At 38.6% G+C, this 22,461-nt stretch overlaps 1 protein-coding gene across 4 annotated transcripts in view; it reads right to left on the bottom strand.

Moving 5' to 3' along the window:
- HIPK3 (homeodomain interacting protein kinase 3) overlaps nucleotides 1-22,461 on the bottom strand; it is a 114,886-nt gene that overhangs the window by 54,054 nt on the left and 38,371 nt on the right. For all 4 annotated transcript variants that reach the window (XM_062576903.1, XM_062576902.1, XM_062576901.1 and 1 more), the window contains one exon: nucleotides 5,050-6,145. In XM_062576903.1, the coding sequence (XP_062432887.1) occupies nucleotides 5,050-6,143 (1,094 nt within the window). In that variant the 5' untranslated portion in view covers nucleotides 6,144-6,145. The remainder of the gene's footprint in view (nucleotides 1-5,049; nucleotides 6,146-22,461) is intronic.

Below are 22,461 nucleotides of genomic sequence, written 5' to 3'. Positions count from 1 at the left end.
CCAAGCCACCACTGCACAGCTTCCCCGCTCTGGGCGGCTCTGTGACACAGAGCCATGGGGCTGCAGGGCTTAGAACAAGCAGCCCGAGGCTGTGGGAGGGCAAGTCTCCTCCTTTCAGTGCTGTCATCTTACACTACTGTTTAAAGGCATTTCAAGAGAGGGTTCAAAAACAAAACGCAAAAAAAAAAAATCTGCTTAATACCTTTTGCTTTAAGTTCTCAGGCTTGACTGAGTGCTTCTACAGATCAGAATAGGCCAAGTATCATATGACATTGACATTTATTTAGGTATTTCCTGGATAAAAGTAGTATGTTGTGGATGCAGCTCAGTGAAACAAGATCTCATGCATGGTCATTTCTGAACAGATAGCAATCTCCACTGATAAGAATTACATGTAAGGCTCATGATAGCCGTGTACAGCAAATAAATAATTTGTAAAAGTTTTAGGCAGGAATATAACTGTGATCCTGCTAATAAGAGGTGATGTTGAGAATAAGCATTTTAAAAAATGTATTTTCAATTTAAACTCTAATGGGATTTAATCTGAAGCTTTAAATAGAAAAACATTGATTATATTCAATTTTTAGGTAGACTGAACAAACAGCTTAAGTTAAACACCACTGAAGTTAAAGTGAGTTTCCAATGTCTCAATTGCTACTCAATTCTTCTAAAGAGTTTGTTTCAACAAGTCATAGTGAAACAAGTCAAACCTGCACTGTCACTCCCACCCTTCTCTAACACAAAACCGTTCAGGATATAGTTAGATTTATGAAGTAGTTCCTTACACAGTTGACAAGAAGCACGACCTCTGTCATAGCAAATACCTTCATGTGACATATTCTCTGAAGACCCTTTATTTCTTTCTAAGGTTTCTCTTTTCAAATTTCCCTGGTATCATCTATTTCGAAAGCTTTCAGGATCAAATTCCTATTTCTGGATGTTATTTATGCTATCCAGGTGCTTCCAAAGCAGTAAAACCAACATGCTGACAAACAGCATAACAAGCTACACAAAATTAGTTTGAATCACTCAACTAATAGAGACTCATGCATCCATGATGCAATCCAACATGCTTAAAAAAAGTTTACTTCTGAAAAGTTTTACTTTTACAGTGAAAATATACTGAAGTATAATAGCAATATTTTTTTCAAACTAGAAACAATATTAAAAAAGATCTTAACCAAGATTTAACCTAAGTGAAATACCAAAACTCCAACCCTAATTAATGGGCAAACTTGCCAGATTGTTGTTTTCTTTACATGTCTTCTTTTACTTTAAAAAATACTGAGTTAAATGCTGCTTTGCAGAAGGGTTTGAAAACTATCAGAGGTAAGAGAGTATGATCTTCTACTAAAGAACGTGAATATTTACAAAGCACTTCAGTGCAACTTAGTAACTGGGGAATCTTAGATGTACATACCATATGAGTTTACACAGATGTCATTTAATCTTTTCACGAGTTAAATTCCTTGTCTATGTAAAGTTCTTACACTGAGACAAAACTGGCACACACACACTCGTCTGGAGAAGAAGAAACCATTTTTATATTATATATATAAAAAGCACATCCACAAACAAACAGTGCTTGCTCACACTTTACTACACACAACACTATACACACCTCTAACACACACATGGTAGCAACAAGCTAGACATGGAGTTGCTAGCATACAGACTCATTCAGCAAGTATGTCAAAATTCTATATAATATATATATAAACAAACCCTGGTATCTAAATGCCATGATTTTCTCAGAGGAAGATGAAAGTTGCAGAAAATTTTCTATTTCTAATAATTTTAGATTATTATTTTATATGTCTCCAGTCAACGGGTATTAAGGAACATAAATAGAATTAAAACAAATCTACAGCTAAAATTTGCAGGTAGACCACTGAATAAGCACCACCAGCAGAACAGTTCTGCATCTGATGGGCTATCTGCAATGGAAGAAGAATCAACTTGAAATCAGCACACTGTAAATTATTACTATTATTACTACTATTACTAGACCACTCTTCATCATTTTTGAAAAGTCATGGAGAACAGAAGTGCCTGAGGATTGGAAGAACGCCAGTGTCACTCCAGCCTTCAAAAGGTGCAAGAAGGAAGACTCAGGTAACTACAGGCCAGTCAGCCTCACCTCCATCTCTGGAAAGGGGATGGAACAGCTCATCCTGGGTGTCATTTCCAGACATATGGAGCAAAAGGTGGTGATCAGGAGTAGTCAGCATGGATTCACCAAGGGGAAAGCCTGATTAACCAACCTGATAGCCCTCTAGGATGGAATGACTGGCTGGGTAGATGAGGGGAGAGCAGCAGACGTCGCGTACCTTGACGTCACCAAGGCTTTTGACACCGTCTCCCGTAACACCCTCGCAGGCAAGCTCAGGAAGTGTGGGTTAGAGGAGTGCACAGTGAGGTGGACTGAGAACTGGCTGAAAGGCAGAGCTCAGAGGGTCGTCATCACTGGCGTGGAGTTGAGTTGGAGGCCTGTGGCTAGCAGTGTGCCCCAGGGCTCAGTACGGGGTCCCATCCTGTTCAACTTCTCCATCAATGACCTGGAGGAGGGGACAGAGTGCCTCCTCAGCAAGTTTGCTGATGATACCAAGCCGGGGGGAGTGGCTGACACACCAGAGTGCTGTGCTGTCATTCAGAGAGACCTGGACAGGCTGGGGAGCTGGATGGAGAGGAACCTCATAAGGTTCAACAAAGACAAGTGCAGGGTCCTGCACCTACGGAGAAATAACCCCAGGCACCAGGACAGGCTGACCTGCTGGAGAGCAGCTCTGCACAGAAGGACCTGGGAGTGCTGGTGGATGACAAGTCGACCATGAGCCAGCAATGTGCCCTTGTGGCCAAGAAGGCCAACGGCATGCTGGGGTGCATTGGGAAGAGTGTTGCCAGTAGGTCGAGCGAGGCGATCCTGCCCCTCTACTCAGCCCTGGGGAGGCCTCATCTCGAGTCCTGTGTCCAGTTGTGGACTCCCCAGTACGAGAGAGACATGGAGCTACTGGAGAGAGTCCAGCGTAGGGCTATGAAGATGATCAGAGGGCTGGAGCACCTGCCCTATGAGGAACGGTTGCAAGAGCTGGGCTTGTTTTATCCTGGAAAAGAGAAGACTGAGGGGGGATCTTATCAATGTGTACAAGTACCGTAATGGAGGGTGTCAAGTGGATGGGACTGGACTCTTTTCAGTGGTGCCAAGCGACAGGACAAGAGGCAATGGGCAGAAACTGAACCACAGGAAGTTCTGCCTGAATATGAGGAAAAATTTCTTTACTGTGAAGGTAACAGAGCACTGGAACAGGCTGCCCAGGGAGGTTGTGGAGTCTCCTTCTCTGGAGATACTCAAAATCTGCCTGGATGCAATTCTGTCTAACATACTCTATATGACCCTGCTTGAGCAGGGTTGGACTAGATGACCTCCAGAGATCTCTTCCAAACTCAACCATTCTGTGATTATAGTAGGAGCGCCCAGCCAGGCTGTCCAGTAACATAGTCTCTTCTTTGTCACTTCTTGCCAAGGGCAAGTAAGTGGGAATAGTAATAGCTTACCATAATCTGTCATTGGTTAAATAAATAAAATCTAAACTAAGTGGCAAAATCTTGAATATCTGCTGAATTATAAATTTGTAAAGAATTATCAGCAGACACAAGAACCTTCGCGCTTGTTTTCTAGAACCTCCCAGAATTCATGCTGCCTTTTTAAGGCTCTCACATCTTTGTCCTGAAGGACTGAACTAACAGTCTCTTAAATAGTGTACAGCTATTACACTAAAAGGAACTCTCAAGTTACTTGACTTTTTATTTTCTTTTGTGTACCTTTTTGTGTAACATATGAAGATGCATCAATCTTCCTGCTTCCCGATTCAGTATTTTGTTGATGAATTTCATGGAGTTTTTAAATCCTTAGCTGTTACGTGTAATTAAGTAATAAGGAATGCAGGTGATTAATCTGAATATTTGTAGGAACACTATACATGAAATATTCTTGTTTACCATCTATAGTCAAATAATAATTAGGTTCTTCTGGCATGAACACCAATCACTTCAGTTTCATCAGGCGTGGAAATGAGCTGCACAAGTTTTCAGTTCCATCTTGAATAGATACAATGTATTTTAAACCAACTCACTCCTTGCCCCGGTTTACTAGCTTTTTACTGAATTTGTAGAGAGAAGCAATACAAAAGATGTAGTAGTCAATGTAAAGTAAGTCTGAAAAAGGTTCAGTCAAGATACATTCAACTTTTAAAAAGAACAAATAAGAGCAACCCATAAATAAATACTAAGAGCTTTTAGATGCCACACAAATGATCCCATATGAAGAAAAGATTTTTAAAAAATTAGAAATATTCATTCATTTTGAGTCCAATACAGAATGCAACTACATACCAAAATCATTTCGAATGCCTGAAGGCATCTCATATCACCATAAAATGTTTAAGTATCCTATTATTCACTAACTCCAGGAGTTCACAGTTGCTGAAGGCACTCAATCAAAATTAACTTTTTAAGAACTAGGGGAAGTATTTACAGATGTTGGAGAAAAGTAAGAGGATTTCCATAACCTTTGGAAACAGGATATAAAAATATGTAAAAATATGGCACTTCTAGTGCACTGTCCAGCTACTTACAGGAGGGAAAATATATATATATATATATATATATATATATATAATTTGAATACGCGAGGAAGGCATTCTAATCAAGCAAGTTAGATTACGAAATGAAAGCTAATTTTTTCTATCTTTCTTTAAAAAAGCCTCAAACTTTTTCAGATAACAGCAAGTGATAACTTAGGACAAAATGCTACACAAAATATATTTCTAGGAAAAAAGTTAACACTGAAAATACTAAGAGCAAATATTCACATTCAAAATGGTAACAAACTACTTAGTGAATATTAATTTTGAAAAAGTTAGGACCACCTAAGAACATAGTTCATTCTAAAACTATCTGGAAGGGTAATTATTTCAAACCATTAATTTTAATAAATGTTAAAACTTTGTTCTGTTAAAAAGTATTAGAAACAAAGTAAAAGAGACCTACCTATAATACCGAGACTGTAAATAGGTTGAACAAATTGTCTTTGATACATGGCTGGCAGACCCAAAATCTATTACTTTAACTCGGTAAGGCTGCCGAACAGGATCCACCAACATAATGTTCTCTGGTTTGAGGTCGGCATGGATTAAACCAAGACTTTTCAGTTTTTTCAGTGCAGTGGCCACCTGTTGCAGAATAGGCCGTATTACTTTCAATTGCAGAGGGCTGAATTTGTTTTGTTTCAGGAAGTCGTACAGATTCTGTTCCAACATCTCAAAAACCAAACAAGTATGGTTACGATGCTGAAAGCATTCGTAAGCTCTCACAAAATTAAATTCATCAGCATTTTCAGTACTTAGTCTTGCTAATATGCTCACTTCTATTTGTCCTTGGCGTGCATAAGAAGGATGATTCTTCAAGATTTTGATTGCCACAATCTCATTTGTCCCTCTTTTCCAGCACTTCACTACTTGTCCAAAGGTCCCTCGGCCAAGGAAATCAAGAACCTCATAAGTATTTTTCACAGAGCACAATACCTCATGCTGTACTAACTGATAATCTCCATCTCCACCGGTACCACTTTGTTTTGAAGTTGCAGCAGTTGTCACAACCGTCACTGGGTTTCCTATATTGGTTTGCAACATTGCAGGCAATATGGACAGTTCATCCACAATCTGCATTGTGCTGTTCTGATTATCCAGCTCTTCACTCTTACGCTTCAATCCACATCGCTGGGGTCCGTCTAGTGTATCCAATCTGCTTTCTTGTGTCCCAGTCTGAGGTGCCTCTATTTGAGCTTGCTGCGCCCGCGCTGCTAACACTTTAGTAGCACCTGCAATATTTTTTAAAGCAACAGCATTCGACTGCAACAAGAAGTTTTGTCCTCGAGGTCTGTCAAATGGGTTTTTAGTCTGAAAGAAAGTACTAACCCTGTGGGGAGAAATTCCAAAGTTTTTACCATTCACATAGATCCGTGGGTAAGTTCTTTCATGGTACACACAACTGCTTGGTTCTAATTTGAGTTTCTTCACACTACAAAAGGCACTTGACTGGGTTTGATAAACATATGGTGGATAGACCAAGACTTGTGAGGCCATACCTACAAAAAGAAGGGAAGAAGAAAAAGCAAGTAAGAATTCTACATTCACATTTCCAAAGTTTACAGCAGTTTCCTACTTTAAAATCAGAACAGAGTATATTTTCCATACAAACTAGCTTAAAGTAATTTTGTACTTAGTTTCTTACGGCAGACAACATGGTCATCATGCCTCATTAGTGCCCACTCTTCAGCACACAGACAGTAGCAGATTATAGTAGTAAACTTCATACTTCTTCATTGGTTGCACAGAACAGAACTGAGAGAGTCTGCAGCAGCCTTCTGACAGTAACCTTTGAAGTAGAGGAACCACCTTTGTGCTATAAAAGCTAGATTTTCATTTAAAAAACTCCAGCATTTCTACATTCAAAGCTATCTTACTCTTCATCTTAAGTTAAATAACTGATGCAATTATTTATGCAAAAAAACTTAGAGCTTTTCTACCTGTTATGAAATGTATCCAGCCTACCATCCTAATTTTCATCAGGCTTCTAAGAACATATGGGCCAAAGACATGATTGTCAACGTTCCTAAAATTTCACTCTGGTGAGTCAAGTGGTCTGGTTGTGTCACAGGGTCTGACCTACCTTGAGTGTGTGCAAACATTCACATAAACAATTCTAAGTTTCTGAATAAATTAAGATGTAATCTAACCCATTCACAACATGCAGGTCCTTTCTCTAAGACCCTTCCACTGTAGAAGTTTTCACATAAATCATACAGTTTAACAGAACTTTTCATCTGTATGTATGACTATGCCCTTAAGATATTTTATTAAATCAATTGTACTCTTAGCAAAAAGATTAAGATGTAAATAAAGTTTTAATATGTGAGGAAACAGATCTGATTCCATTATACACTTGATCATGTCTAAAGTCAAATTCCAATTTTGTTTGCAACCTCATTACAGAGAACACTAAGTTCTCCATGAAACCATCCACTTCTCTGTTCAGTCTTCCTCTAAAAGCTCATTTCAAAAGATACCTGGAAATGTCAATTCAGTCATAATTACACAGACTAGTTCCCTTTGTTAAGTTTTTCCAGCACCCAAATCCAACTTACTTTAAAATTATATAAAGTCATGCTTTTTCTTTTTATATATTGGTTTACACACTACCAGAATACTCAGTAATTACAGTAAGCTCTTTCAGAACAGAGTTTGTTTCTTATAGTAAATTTAAGATAATATTTTGCACAGAAGAACACCAAACCTGACTGCAATTTCTGAACACTGCTATAATACATCAGAGAAGTAATGAGATGTAATACATCTTTTAATCCAAGATGAGCTATCACTTGGAAAAGTTTACATATTTTATATACATATTATATATTTATATATAATACACATACTCATATATTTCTGCCAATACAATTCCTTCCTTGCAAAAAGGAAAGTGAAAGTTAAAATTATGAATAGTCTTTTAACTTTTGAAATCCCAGCAAAGTTGAAATCAAAAAAAAATCAATTTGATTGACACTGCCTTTCTTGAGGTCATCACATTTTTATAGACTAAGCCTATACAACTTTCTAGAACAAACAATCGCTTCTCGGAAATCAGTAGTGAAAAGCTGTTTTATGCAAAATCAGGTAGTTTGTCAGACCAGGAAGTTAAAGAGAACAACAGCTCTTTACCCTCCTCCATGCTCTATACTCTGCAAAACACCAGAGGATTAGTCTTGCTGCCTTCCAAAACTCACCAGCCAGCTCAGAAAGCTAGTTCCATGGAAAGGAATGTCAGAAGACTTCCTAGGGTTATGTTCTACATTGTACCCTTCTTTCCCAAACCAGAAATCATGAGTGCCTGCAAAATATCAGACAGAGGTAGAAAAGCGGTAGCTTGCTTGCACATAAGACAAGGAAGCTCACTCCATTTTGATCTCCAGAGGCACCCCCTCTCACCAGTGCCATCCCTGCCAGCTCTTGCCTCTGTACTCACCCTGCTCAGTACCTTTGCAGAGCTGCCTATCTGCCATCCTTACCGTTCACGTCACATAATGCTAACCACTTTAAGAAAAAGGCAAGGTAGAAAACAGTACAAATTATTACATGGTTTCAGTAAAAGTTACAATTTACACCAGTCAGGGATCAGCTCTTCATGAGGAATTCAGTTCCAATAATACTTTAATTAAATCAACCCTCTTATCAAGTACATAAAGATTCTGAAAACAGGCATCTGAAAATGGCACATTAATCGCATCAGATTTAAAGTAGACACCACCACAATGATTCTGATCAAGTGAAAGCTAACCAAACATACAGCACGATTATTCTAACACTGTAACTTGATTTATAAAAAATTAGCATTTAAGCAACTTAAAGAGCAATTAATCACAATATCACAACTGATTAGCACCCTATAATGCTTTTTGTCCGTATTAAAAACAACAATAAAACATCCCACCCACCACTCCTTACAAAGTTGTTTTCCCAGAAACAGAAAATTTAGAAAGCTAGATATCCCCTTGTAGCTAGACTCTCTCCCCAAATTTTATGGAACTACCATTGACCACCTCCTTTACATGAAGGGTTTAAAATCCTAAATCTCAGTCTCAGAACAAACAACGTATCTCAATTCCTAAATTCTTTCACTGAAGCCCTTCTCTTAACTACAAAACCCTGAAATTTTGAATAAAAATACCCCCTTGTTGTACACTGCATTGGCATATTTAGGAATGCTCAACAGCAGGAAAATGCTATGTTCCACACTAGAAGAACAACAGATACATTCACCAAAAACCTTCAGTTTTGTAATACTCTCCTTGTTTGACTTTACCCTGGTAAATTACCAAGATCAAAGCATCCTGTGAAAACTAGCATACCTTAAATCAAACTCCTGAGACTGTAACTTTAATTCAACGAGATTCTTCAAAACATAGGAAATAAAAATGCAGTTAAATATGTTGGTGAATCAAGACCTAGCTCAGAAAACTTTAATAATAAAATTTGCATATAAGTAAAAAGTGTTTATTCTGCAACCCAGTACAAGTGAATTGTCAAGCTCACTCCTCAAACACACCTGAAATTGACCTCTTAATGCATTTAGTAGCCAAAAATCTCTCTTCTACTAGTGTGAACTAAAAATGAGTCCTTAAGTTTTACTTAAGCACTACATATTTTTGACTCAAAGATTGATTCCTCGTTGTAATTATTTTGACTTTTCATGAACTATTTTATCCCGATCAAATTACTTAGAGCTGGAAGATCAGCTCTCATCATCAGTCAGAATTATGCATGTGTTTGTGCATACTTGACATTTCTGGAGCTTTCAATATAGTCTCTACAGTTAAGGCCATTCCACAACTACCAGAAGCAGGCCTAAAATTCTTGCATTACATTTGGAAGACTTTAATGTCTTTGGAGTAATTGTGACAAATTTGTATTTAAGTTTTCAAAGAAGAATATATTTTTTAATATTTTTTCAAACTTCCTGATAAAAATCACTGCTTGTTTTTTCACCAGAATTGCCACTTGCATCTCTTTCACATGCATATACAGGAGAGAAGTAAATCACTCTGCCTCAAAAAAATTTTTTAGAGCAAGCCCAGAAGCGGCCTCTTTCTTTAAGGGAATGCTGCTGCGGTCTTCTGTGGAATTTGCAGGCGGAGCAGCTGAGTCGCCCAGCTCACAGCTCCCCAGACCGGCCCAGCCCTGCTGCAGCAGCAGGGGCCATGCAGGACCGGGGAATCACAGCAAGTCAGGGCAGTGCAGCACTACAGTGCCCAATCCCTGTAAACTAAGCACTTCACTAGGGAATTACTGTTTCTTCTAACTTGGATGATTCCAGCTCTACCTTTCCATAGCACCTCATTCTTTCACACTATCCTAGTGCAACTTTATTCCTCTCTTTCCTGCTTCACTTCTCAGCAACTTGCACTCCTATTTTGTTTTGTATGAAGGTACATTAAAGAGCACCCAGGGATTAGGAAAAAAACTCAAAAAACAAAGAAAAATCAACAAACCTAGCATACCCACTCAATAAACCTAACCCCCACAACAGTGACACCAAAGCCAGATTCTAATTTAGATGACAAATCCAAACATTAAGCAGACACAGCAGTATGGCTGCATTGCTAAGCTCCCGGACAGAAACAGATCCAAGCCTCGCAGCCAAAGCTGCTCTGTCCTGAATGGAATGAGCCTCGACGGATGACCTTCACGCTGAGGGCCTACGAAGCTGCGACAGCACGAGCGGCTCCGTAGCCCTCCTTCTATCACAAGCAGCAGGGCTGCAAGACTGCCACAGCTCGTTAAACTCCTAGAGAAGCTATTCACATGCACAAGCACACTGCCCAAGTCAACAGGAAAAAAAAAAAAAAAAAAAAAGGCTAGGTAACTACTTTGAAATAGTAGTGAAAAAACTTACCCTGTGATTAAGAAGTAAGATTTTCTGAACACAAAACAAGAACCCAGTTTTGGAGGAGTGGGATGCCTCTTGCACAGCCAGAGCACTGCTCAAATACTTCTCCAAGCTAGGCATGCTTTAGCCAAACTACAAGTTGTGAGTTGTGTGCCCAGCAAAACTCAAAGCTATCAAACCACTAAATATTTGCTGGGGCCACTGGCATTCAGATGTGCCTAATTTTTTTTAATAGCCTATGCTATTCAAGTAAGTCCAGAAGGACTGAAAGCATACAGTCAAGGCTTTCTCTTCCATGTTAAATTCTGTTGGTTGAGAGAAACCACGTTATCACCTTTTGGGGTTTGTGCATTTCTTATAGCCCAAACTCCATAACCCCGAGCTCCAACCACTACTGCCAGTTATGTTCTCAGGTAGGAAACATTCATTGAGTTGCTATGAGAACATCTTTAGCAACTCAGTTGAAAGAACGAAGCACTGCATTAACAGATCATATAGCCCAGGATAACAACCTTTGATGCAATCATGTCAGACTGAACTATATAAATCAAATTTTACTCCAAAAAGGTAAAAAAAAAAAAAAAAGAAAAGAAAAAAAAAAGTATTTTAAGTTCTTCTCTCTTATCCCCTTCAAGGCTCAGTCTTATTTGGAGAAGAGTCAGTACCTTCATAAAGCCAACGAACAGCATACTTTTACAGAGCTGTATGACAAACCTTAAACAAAAAGGGAAAACATGATGACAGCCTCTACTATACAGCACTTCTGCTGTGGCTTTTTTTGTTTGTTTGTGTTTAAGTACTTTGGGGGATTCAGGTTACAATATAATCCTACAGATACACTGGAAAGGATAAAGAGTTACTGTGTTACAGTTCCCTAAACCAGGTCCAGTAAACAGAACAATCAGAGGATTAACTGAAAAGCACAATCCCCACTCAAAGCACCAGAGGCACTCTTTGACCACTCTTAACTTCACACTTCTTCATTTTAATTGCCATTAGTCTCAAAAGTCTGTCCGCTTTCCTCTTTTTATTTATTTTTTTTAAACAGCCTTCTTATCCCTTGGGCATGCAAAAGAGGGGCATGCAGGCTGCTCACGGTAAGGTTACCTCCCAGCCGGGTTATCCCACGGAGCAGCGGCCCATGCAAGCTCAAGCCAGCCCCAGCACTCGCCAGCTGCCGAGCATCAGCACCACAGTTACTGCGGCCCTGTCACCGCCCCGTGGTGAGCGGCGCAGGGGACGTGCAGAAGAAAGCCTGTCTCAAGACATCTGCCTGTTAATACTAAGCCTGAAGAGGGCCTTTTCAACAAAGAAAACCAGCAGGTCTTAAACATGGGGCTTCTTGACTCCCAGTTTGAAGCAGAGAGAACTGAGCAGCCTGGACTTGATTTATTAACCATTAATATTACAGAGAACGTGTAGGTTCTGATCACAGTGTTAAGACTGTTCACACTTTCTTCAGAAGCACAGATAAAATTCTCTACGTTTTCACTAAACTATGAAAATAAACAGAAGGTGCTTCAGTTTGCTGCTTCCAGTCATGTTTCTCTCTCCAGAAATTCAATACAGAACTCACATAAACATTATTCTGCGAAATGGTACACTTCCGATAGTATCTCATTGATTTTCATCTAACTGCACCTTACTGGATTCTTAAAATGCATTACAATTATTTCTCTAGACTTCTCCAGCAAGCCTAGAAAATTCATAAGTATGGCAGAATTGACAGACTGTAACAACCTTGAGAAGCACAGGCTGTTCCAAGCTTGACCATCATTAATAATTAACTTTAAAAATTTATTTCCTGGTCATAGAGTAGAAGGGGGGAAAGGTAGAGTAGCTACCTTTAGTAAGAACATTGTAGTAGAGTTGAAAAATTACTGCACTACACCTTTAATTCTTCTCTAAAATAAACAGTACATTTTAAATGGAATAAAAATTGTGATCACTGAAGTTGCTGTTATTGTAGTAAAAACCCTAGCACAAACCCTAACCAGCAGCTACAATCTAAGCTATAGTTACAATTTAACTAAAGAAAACTTGTTTTCTAACAGCTCTCAAACTTCTATTAGCTCTAGTATAATTACACAGTTCTTACAAAGTAGTTGGACACCAAAGCATGTTCTTCCAAAACTTCAGTAACTGCCAACAACTGCAAAACTGGAGTAGCAGCATGTATGCAGTGCTTTCTTTAAATTATGTTCCACCTGAAAACACTGTAAAGACGCTAACTATATTTTTCCCCAAGTAAAAAACTGCTCTTCTTGTATTAGGTTCCTGTCACTTAATATTTCGAAGTTATTCAGCAAATATGAAACTAAATTAGCTGCCTCTGTTCCCCTAGAAGGTACGTTATTATTCGGATAGTAGCACCTTTATGTTATTGTTTACTTTGGGTATTCAGCAGAACAAGCCGTACTGATGTGAGCGCTTCCGTGCCAGGGAACTGTTCACACTGAAGCGTTCGATTTCCTCAGCTGTATGATTCATAACAAAGTACTGACAACTAAGATACCTTAAAATTTATAAAGAAAAATGTACCTATGGAAAGGGAATCCCTGCTCCTAGCTGTCTCACAACCATTTCTGCAAACCTGTAGAGAATTTCTGAACCACAGGAGGGAGGAAATGGGGCAAAGGAGAAAGCACACAGTCGTTAAAATAGAGCCCTGCCATGGGGGGCCTACTGGACAAACAGCACATAGTCCGACGTGTTCATGAGGGCGCACACATCCTCAGGAGGAGGAGGAATGAGAAGATACTGAGATACCTTTGCAGAACAGGCCCTGCAGCTACAGACCACACATCAAGCCAGCTCATCAGGGAAACCAATAGGCAGTTCCAGGGACAGCAATCCGAGACCCAGAAGTTTATGACATAGAAGAAGCTCTGGTTAAAACAGATCTATTAATGACAACATCTTTTGAAGCTTAGGATTTTTTGCCCTTTTTATGCCAAAAATTTCAGAAGCTGAGCTCACGTTGTCCTTTGCCTCACACTAAACATCCCTTGAAGTTTTGAATATAGCTCTGCACAGATCAGTGGTCAAGGTACAAGTAGGAAGGTCAGTTTTCTATTGCATGCTTCAAAGGAGGCTCAGCGCCAAGCAAAGAAGAAAATTATCTCAGTTTTTGCATTTGTAAAGAACATTGTTACTACCTGCTAAGAAAAATGTTACAAGGTTTGCTTTAGATTTGCACAACACTTGGGATCCCTTACAGGACACAATATCAAAATAGCATTAATGCCAGAAATAGGACTTAAATTGTTCAATTAAATTATTAAAAATATTAAACTTGTATTTTCTTCATAAAATATGGGGTTTAATAGAAGGTATCTTTACACTTAAGGCAAAATATAATTATCAGGTTGACCGAACAGCTTGTTTTCATAAAAAAATACCATGAATGATGATTTAACAGATACTGTTCCTAGCTTTTGAACTTAAAGATTTACCAAGCAGCAGTAAAAAACATAGTGACTTGAGGCTCAGTTCAGAAGAAAATTTACATTAAGATTATATAAAAAGAAAAAAAACCACAATTGAAAATACAAGTTCATTTCTGCTTGGTGCAAACTCGTCACAGTACTGTGGTCTCAAAACTTGGCAACAGAACTGACACCACATATTTAACACGAGTATTTTATATAAAATATCAGAGAGAATTCATATGACTCAATGCTGTCATTTGTACCAGTAGCGATACTGAAAAATACAATCGCTACATTCAGATTTTCCACAAACATCAAAAACTAAATCTTGTGATTCCAACATGACTGTAATCATAGTTAAAAAGACAAATGGAACAATACTTAAAGCATTTGTTTTTCTGCAAAGCAAGAAGGTGTTATGCAACTGAAAGGAAAAAAAAACGTGCTATTTGCCACCAGCTCTGCATTAGAGCACGCTTTCTAAATCAGAATGCGCTATCATCAACACAAACGGCACATTTCAACTAGCCTGGGCTTCACCAGTTTAATCTCTTCTTTTAAAAGATTAATTCTTTTTGAACTTGAAAACAGTACTGAAATAAAATAGAAGCCTCTCCGTGCGTAGTAGCTGTGTTTAGCAGAGTCCACACCTTCAGGTTCTGCATGAAAGTACAGGGTTGAAGGGCATACTGAAAACACTGCCACTGTAATTCTTTCATGCAGTAAGCAGGATTAAGGTGAATACAGAGTAGGACATAAAGCAACACTGATTTTTTTTTCATTGTTATGACTATTTCCAAAGGATTTCTACCATCTTATCTAGAGTGGAAAGACAATTTGATCAAAGGGTTTAGTTCAAACTGCTTGTTGGTAATCAAGTTATTTGGAGGTTTTTGTTTTGTTTGTTTTTTTTTAACTACTAAGTAAATACCTATATCATTCCTATTTCTTGATTCGAGTCATTTGATTTTGATTTCACTGCTTCTGCCAGAGTTTCATTATAATTAGAAGTGCAGCAATCCAAAGAAATCTGTTTAGAAGCTTTATTTCAGAACAGCTCTAGACAATAACAAATGCATTTCCTATGAGAACGTAAAACTAGATGTCCGTTTTCCTCACAGCTACCTCACCTTCCTTTCTTCACTTCCTAAGACTCAGCATGGAAAACAGAATGCCCAATGTGCCAGAACATCTGTATGCCCATAAAGGAGTCCTATTTATAGAAAGTTAATTCTTCCTCAACTCCTCCAAACTATTCAAGGTGGGAGAGGTTTATTTGAAACTATTAAGTTACCTATTCATCCTCTCTTACTACAGAAGACTGTCTGCTGGACAGAGAAGGTATCTGTATAGCGCTTGACAACAACTGTTCTCCCCACAGCACTTGGGCATTAAGTTTACAACAGCGTGCACTAGAATAACCTACCAAACTCACAAGTTTGACTTGTGACACAAGAATTTATGAATCAGGGTCTTATTGCATCAAGAAAGTATGATTCAAGAATTATATTGAACCATTTCTACGCATTTAGAATTACTCAGAAGTACCATTTGAGTTAAAAGTCTCCCCAAATATATGAAAACTCATAACCACTTTTCCAACAGGACCAAAATAAACTTATCAGGCAGTTATTCAATTGCCAGGACAGCATGCCTAGATCCCATTCAACTTGCATATGGCATTTTTCTATGAAAAAAATCCTCTGCAACAAAAATATATTACAGAAAATAAGAATTGTTTGTTTTGAATCTGAAAACTTAACTGTAACAAAATTAAGACACCTAGTCCAACCCACTTCTCTTGATTTACCTTTTTCTGTTAACAACCTTGAGGTGAGTCATTTCAGAATACACCTAGCAGCAACCAAACACACACTTATTGAGATACATTTATATAAGGAATAAAGCCCATCCAAAGTCCTAATTTTTTTCAGAATATGAATACCTTGTATAAAAGCAAAATATCATAAAAATATGTTTTTACATAACAGTCATATTTTTCTTTCATTGTAAACAACCTCCTGAAGGTAGCACTGGTTGTTTACTGAAACTAGCTGTATAAAATAAACATGGTATAGGAAGAACAATGAGAAGAAAAAAACGGTTTTTAATACTTCTCTTCTTTCAGATTGCTAAACATCTGGAGGCAGCACTGTTCCCCGTCGGCCATATTACCATTAAAAATGCCTACTCTCTCAAAATAATGTTCAGTCTTTTGCCTCTTAACAAATCAATAATTGTAATACCCTGTATCATAATGTTCCCAAAGCCACTCATGCTAAAAATATATTTTACTCTCTCATCTACCTAGCAGAACTTAGTGAGTTTAGCTACCTTTTCAGCCAAGTTTTAAGTGCCTGTGTAATCTCAAAAGGAACCTGACCGAGAAAGCTCCCAAAGTATTTCCTGGGAAACATGAAATTCCCAGGAAGCCCTCTTACAGAGCTCAAAGCTGTCAGCGTCAAGGAAGAAACTTAGCCCATAGCACCACTTCAAAAATCCTAATGAAAAAGCCTTGAAAAAAAAAAAGCTTTAGCACATCATCATGAAAGCAATCCATTTCTATTGGAGTAAACATCAATTAAATTCTTGAATCATAAAATAAATAGACAAAGAAAGAAAGGGACTTTTCCTCTCTTAATGAACCCTTCAGAAAGGGTTCAAAACTAAGACTCCAAGCACCAAAAATCCCATATTACACTCTTAAATAGATTTAACTGATGAAAAGGAAAGATGCTGCGAGGACCTTCTCTACGTAGATAGTTTAAATCTTAAAAAAAACAGGCTTTGGGGAAACCTCAAGTAGAGCAGACAAGTTTTAAAGGAGCAAGTAATTCTAATAATTTAAGAAAAGGAAAATATGAAATAATTGAACAGAAAGGAATAGGGAGCAGCAGATAATCTAAGTTTCTAGGAAACTAGAGGAAGGAAGACATTTACAAGGCAATGTTTTACATAGCAGCTTTCAGTCAAAAAAAAAAGTGAAATACATTTTACACGAAACAACTTTCTGAAGACTACAGAGATCCACCAATTGTTATATACCCATATAGGCAAAATCAGTATGATATCGAAGAGAAGAATAAATAAATACATATTTTTTTAAGCTAGCGGAATAAGCTAAAGGTTAATACATCACTTTTTGTAAACACTGAAAAAGGCCCAAACAAAGTAGTAACCAAGAGAGATTGGGAACACAGAGGAGAGAGAAAATGTGTTCTGGTTTCTACACAAAACCAACCTACTAAGGTTTCAGATAAAACTGTGCATATGCCTAATTTTTATGAATTCCTGATGCTAGTAGTTACTCCTAGCTTCCAAAGGGAACCTAAATCCCAAGGGGAAACAAACAAACAAAACGCAACCTTTGTTTTATCACTTGCACTATAATAGTAAACTTCATATCAATTATCAGCATTGAAGGCTTGAGGTTTTTTCCTCCTCTCTGCACTTCGGCATTTATACTACAGCCTCTTCATTCAGACCTTCACTCTATCCTAGTTCCTCTCTGTGGAAGACACTTGTCTGATGTGGTATCAGAGCATTCAGGAAAATTTCAGATGTCTGTCCACATCCAAAGATCTGAGGGAGCAGGGCTCAAAAGATTCGATCTTTCTAATAAAAGCAGCAAATATCTTTGCAATGAAAACGTTTTAGCCTCATGCAAGGCATTGCTCTATCACTTATCACAATTTCAGTTTAAGCTGTTCTACTGGCAGCTTTTCCTGTCTGGGGTCCAATTTTCCTCTCTCACTTTATCATATTTTAGGCTGAGGTGAGCACAAAGTGAGACTTGCCTCCATGGGCTACCCGAGAGTAATTCCAAAGTAAAACTCCTAAAATAACTCAAAGCAAATTTTCTGAGGTACCATATTCCATCCGCCCCAACACAAGGCAAAAGAAAAGCTTTAGTTTTGAGACAAAAATCTTGTCCTATCCAATCTCATCCTTCACAATTTAAGACTACTGGGCTCACAGTACATTTACTTACATATATATGTGCTCACATACAAACAGCTGCAGCAACCTACCAGGCAACGTAAGTTGCAGGACAGTATGGTGTAATAATTCAGAAGCACACACCGTCTCCACAGCAGTGAGAAAAGTAACAGATGCTCAGGTCTGTAAGCTATGACTGGCTTCTGACGGGGAGGGTGCAAGGGGGAAAATACTGCTGCGAGTATCTCAGATCCCAGTCATATTGTGACTAAACCTGGCATACATCACACTAATGTTAATAGAGCTCTGCACAGGTATTAGAATCTGATCATTTTTGTCCTCAGTATTTCCACAATTTATTCTGAATAGGCAGGTACTGAAATCACACATGTGTTCAGTCATGGTTATATAAATACGAAGTGATTATCACCTGATAATAGCTGACTTTCTACATAAAAAGCATTAATCAATTTTAATTTGTAACATGCTTTTAAAAGTACTAGATTATTTTTCTAGAACTGTTATTTTAGTAATAATGGATGGTCATGAGTTTGAGATTATCATTTTTTAAATTAATTTTTAATGGGAATGTCATATTCATAACATGCAATAATAATTCTCTCTACATATCAACCTGTTTACTTAAGACCGAAATAGTTGCTATAGCTTTGATCATACTAAAAAGATATACAAATATCTTCTCCTATCAATTTTGTCTTTGGATATTTTACCAGGTCTTATTTCATTTCTGTTTTGGAACTTGAATTTGATGTTTTGCTAGGCTCCATCCTGTTATGACTAAATATTTTAAGGTACAATAGATCTGAGGAAATGAGTATACTTCCAAAAATGAGTATTTCTATTCTTTTCTGAAAACACAAGGTGAAAAGAAAGAAATTACAAAAAGACTACATACTTTTGGGACTATTAAATAAAGTTAATAACAGAAAGAGAGCTAAGATACTGTGAAATTTTAAACTGATTCCAAGTTATTGAGTAATAGTAATAAACACCTTAGATCAGTTGCTTAAAAACACTCCAGCTATTTGGCTCCTTTTTAAAGCAAAATTGCTAACCCAGAGATTAACTCCATTTTGTCAGAAAGATACCCATTCTCATAACTGAGGGGAATGTTAAGAAAATACATGAAAAATTAATTTGTGACATGATGTGAAAGAATACTAAAAAAATGAATATTGTTCCCAAACAGTGTCTGACAATAATACTCAATTCTCACTAACTTTTCCAGCATTCACCATATTGAAATAAAACAACTGAAAAAAGTTCTGTTAAAAAAAAAAAACTAAATATAGGTGTGTGTGCTCGTGTGTGTGTATATATATACATATATATATATATATCAAAGTATTTCATATATATATACATATATATATATACATATATATATATAACAGGCAGACTAATCAAAGACTGAAAAAGATACCTTTACAGTTACAGGTTGCTCATTTGTCACTGAAAAGTTAGTGCCTCTAAAGGAAAATATAGTTTTACTCTCTCTAGAAACCTGTAAAAGACAGAGAAGTATTAAATCAAAATAGTCTGCAAGGAGAGGCAGTCAAAACCAGGTAACAGGATTTTCCAGGCTTTATGTTTCATTATAGGTTATTTCAGGTCACAGATAACCCATTGCTAAACCATTTCATAGCACTAGGTATTAAAAATTCCTTTAAACACAGTTTACATAGTTATTAAAAGTATATAGCACACTTATTACAAGTTCTCAATATTCATTCTTGCTGTTTAATTTCTTCATATTTGGTTTCATGTATAACCTAATCTGAAATACCGTTTCAGATACCTAGAGATATCTTCCATCATAGTGGGTGAAATACTTCACCCAAAGAATAAGCTTTTCTCCCAAGCTCTAGATTAAAAGTAATACATTACTCTCCACTCCAACTTCCATTTTCTGTCAAGAAATCTGAGAAAGTAAAAATAAGTAAAAATTTCTCAATGACTTAGGAACGGATTCTCCAGAATCAAGTTCAACTTTCTATATAAAATGCAATAAAATTTAATATTAAGAATAGCTGAAAGCAAGCGTTTGACCAGCTGCAAGTTTACAAAAATCCACCTATATTGTGCCAATGAATATGAAAACATCCCAGTGCTAAGCACTTCACTAAATTAATCATATAGCAAATTTTTGAAATTCTCCTGTAATTACATTGTAGTATTATCAGTAAAACAAAGAAATCTATAGAATACAAAAACATACAAGTTTTTTCTAGAAATGAAAGGCAGATACTACTTCAAAATATTCAACAGCAAGAACATAACTGAGGCATCCTGATACTGTCACACTAGTACATCTTAGCTCACTAGATTGTTTCATCGACTAACAAAAGTACAAATCAGGAAAAACAGGCCTGATAATCAAATGTAAGCAGTTTACCTTAGTTGTAATCCTTCTGCATATGGAATGATATAATCATCTACTGAGTAAGAGAAGATACGGCTTGTCTGAAAAATGTAGATGTTCTCTACTTTTTTCCACAGTTATCTATTATCTACAGAAAAGTAACACTGTCTACAGTAACTATTTTGTATATACATACAAATTGTATGCCAAAATATCTTACAAGCCTCACAGTGGAATAATGAAATTTAACTTGATTAAAAGAAGTCTTTCTTTTATATTTAACATTAGCCTGAAATACATGTTCAGTCACAATTAATGGCATCTATTACCAGTACTTCAGTCTTCACTGGTAAGGGCAGCCCTCAGGAATCCTGGAACCTGCACGTGAGGGAGGAAGTCTGGAGAAGTCTGGACTTTCCTTTGGTTGAGGAGGATAGGATTAGAGACCTTCTGGGCAGGCCAGACATCCACAAATCCATGGGCCTGGATGGGATGCAACCACGGGTACTGAGGGAGCTGGCGGATGTTGCCAGGCCGCTCTCCATCATTTTTGAAAAGTCACGGAGAACTGGAGAGGTGCCTGAAGACTGGAAGGAAGCCAGTGTCACTCCAGTCTTCAAAAAGGGCAAGGAGGAGGACTCAGGTAACTACAGGCCAGTCAGCCTCACCTCCATCTCTGGAAAGGGGATGGAACAGCTCATCCTGGGTGTCATCTCCAGACATATGGAGCAAAAGGTGGTGATCAGGAGTAGTCAGCATGGATTCACCAAGGGGAAAGCCTGCTTAACCAACCTGATAGCCCTCTAGGATGGAATGACTGGCTGGGTAGATGAGGGGAGAGCAGCAGACGTCGCGTACCTTGACGTCACCAAGGCTTTTGACACCGTCTCCCATAACACCCTCGCAGGCAAGCTCAGGAAGTGTGGGTTAGAGGAGTGCACAGTGAGGTGGACTGAGAACTGGCTGAAAGGCAGAGCTCAGAGGGTCGTCATCACTGGCGTGGAGTTGAGTTGGAGGCCTGTGGCTAGCAGTGTGCCCCAGGGCTCAGTACGGGGTCCCATCCTGTTCAACTTCTCCATCAATGACCTGGAGGAGGGGACAGAGTGCCTCCTCAGCAAGTTTGCTGATGATACCAAGCTGGGAGGAGTGGCTGACACACCAGAGTGCTGTGCTGTCATTCAGAGAGACCTGGACAGGCTGGGGAGCTGGATGGAGAGGAACCTCATAAGGTTCAACAAAGACAAGTGCAGGGTCCTGCACCTACGGAGAAATAACCCCAGGCACCAGGACAGGCTGACCTGCTGGAGAGCAGCTCTGCACAGAAGGACCTGGGAGTGCTGGTGGATGACAAGTCGACCATGAGCCAGCAATGTGCCCTTGTGGCCAAGAAGGCCAACGGCATGCTGGGGTGCATTGGGAAGAGTGTTGCCAGTAGGTCGAGCGAGGCGATCCTGCCCCTCTACTCAGCCCTGGGAAGGCCTCATCTCGAGTACTGTGTCCAGTTCTGGGCTCCCCAGTACAAGAGAGACATGGAGCTACTGGAGAGAGTCCAGCGTAGGGCTACAAAGATGATCAGAGGGCTGGAGCACCTGCCCTATGAGGAACGGCTGCGAGAGCTGGGCTTGTTTTATCCTGGAGAAGAGAAGACTGAGGGGGGATCTTATCAATGGGTGAGGGTGTCAAGGGGACAGGGACAAACTCTTTTCAGTTGCCCTGTGTGACAGGACAAGAGGCAATGGGCAGAAACTGAACCACAGGAAGTTCTGCCTGAACGTGAGGGGGAATTTCTTCACTGTGAATGTAACAGAGCACTGGTACAGGTTGCCCAGAGAGGTTGTGGAGTCTCCTTCTCTGGAGATCTTCAAGGCCCACCTGGATGCAACCCTGTCTAACATGCTGTGGGTGACCCTGCTTGAGCAGGGAGGTTGGACTAGATGATCTCCAGAGGTCCCTTCCCACCTTACTGATTCTAGATTCTACTTTTTCTTCTCCCCTCCCCCCCCCACAAATAAGTCAATTACAGAATTTCTTTTTTTAAACACAAGGTTTTGTCAAAAATGTCTTTGTTTATATAATCAGCACACTAGCAGAATATAAAACATGAGAAAGAAAATATACATTGTTAGACAGAAAACTATGCTGAAAACAGTAAGACTACAGACCCCTACAGTAATAGACAGGTACCGCCCCAAACACACAAGCTAA

Source organism: Rhea pennata, chromosome 5 (assembly GCF_028389875.1).
Source record: "Rhea pennata isolate bPtePen1 chromosome 5, bPtePen1.pri, whole genome shotgun sequence".
In the NCBI taxonomy this organism is placed as follows: Eukaryota; Metazoa; Chordata; class Aves; order Rheiformes; family Rheidae; genus Rhea; species Rhea pennata.
The sequence above is the reverse complement of the archived record's forward strand: the minus strand, read 5'-3'. Positions and strand labels throughout refer to the sequence as shown.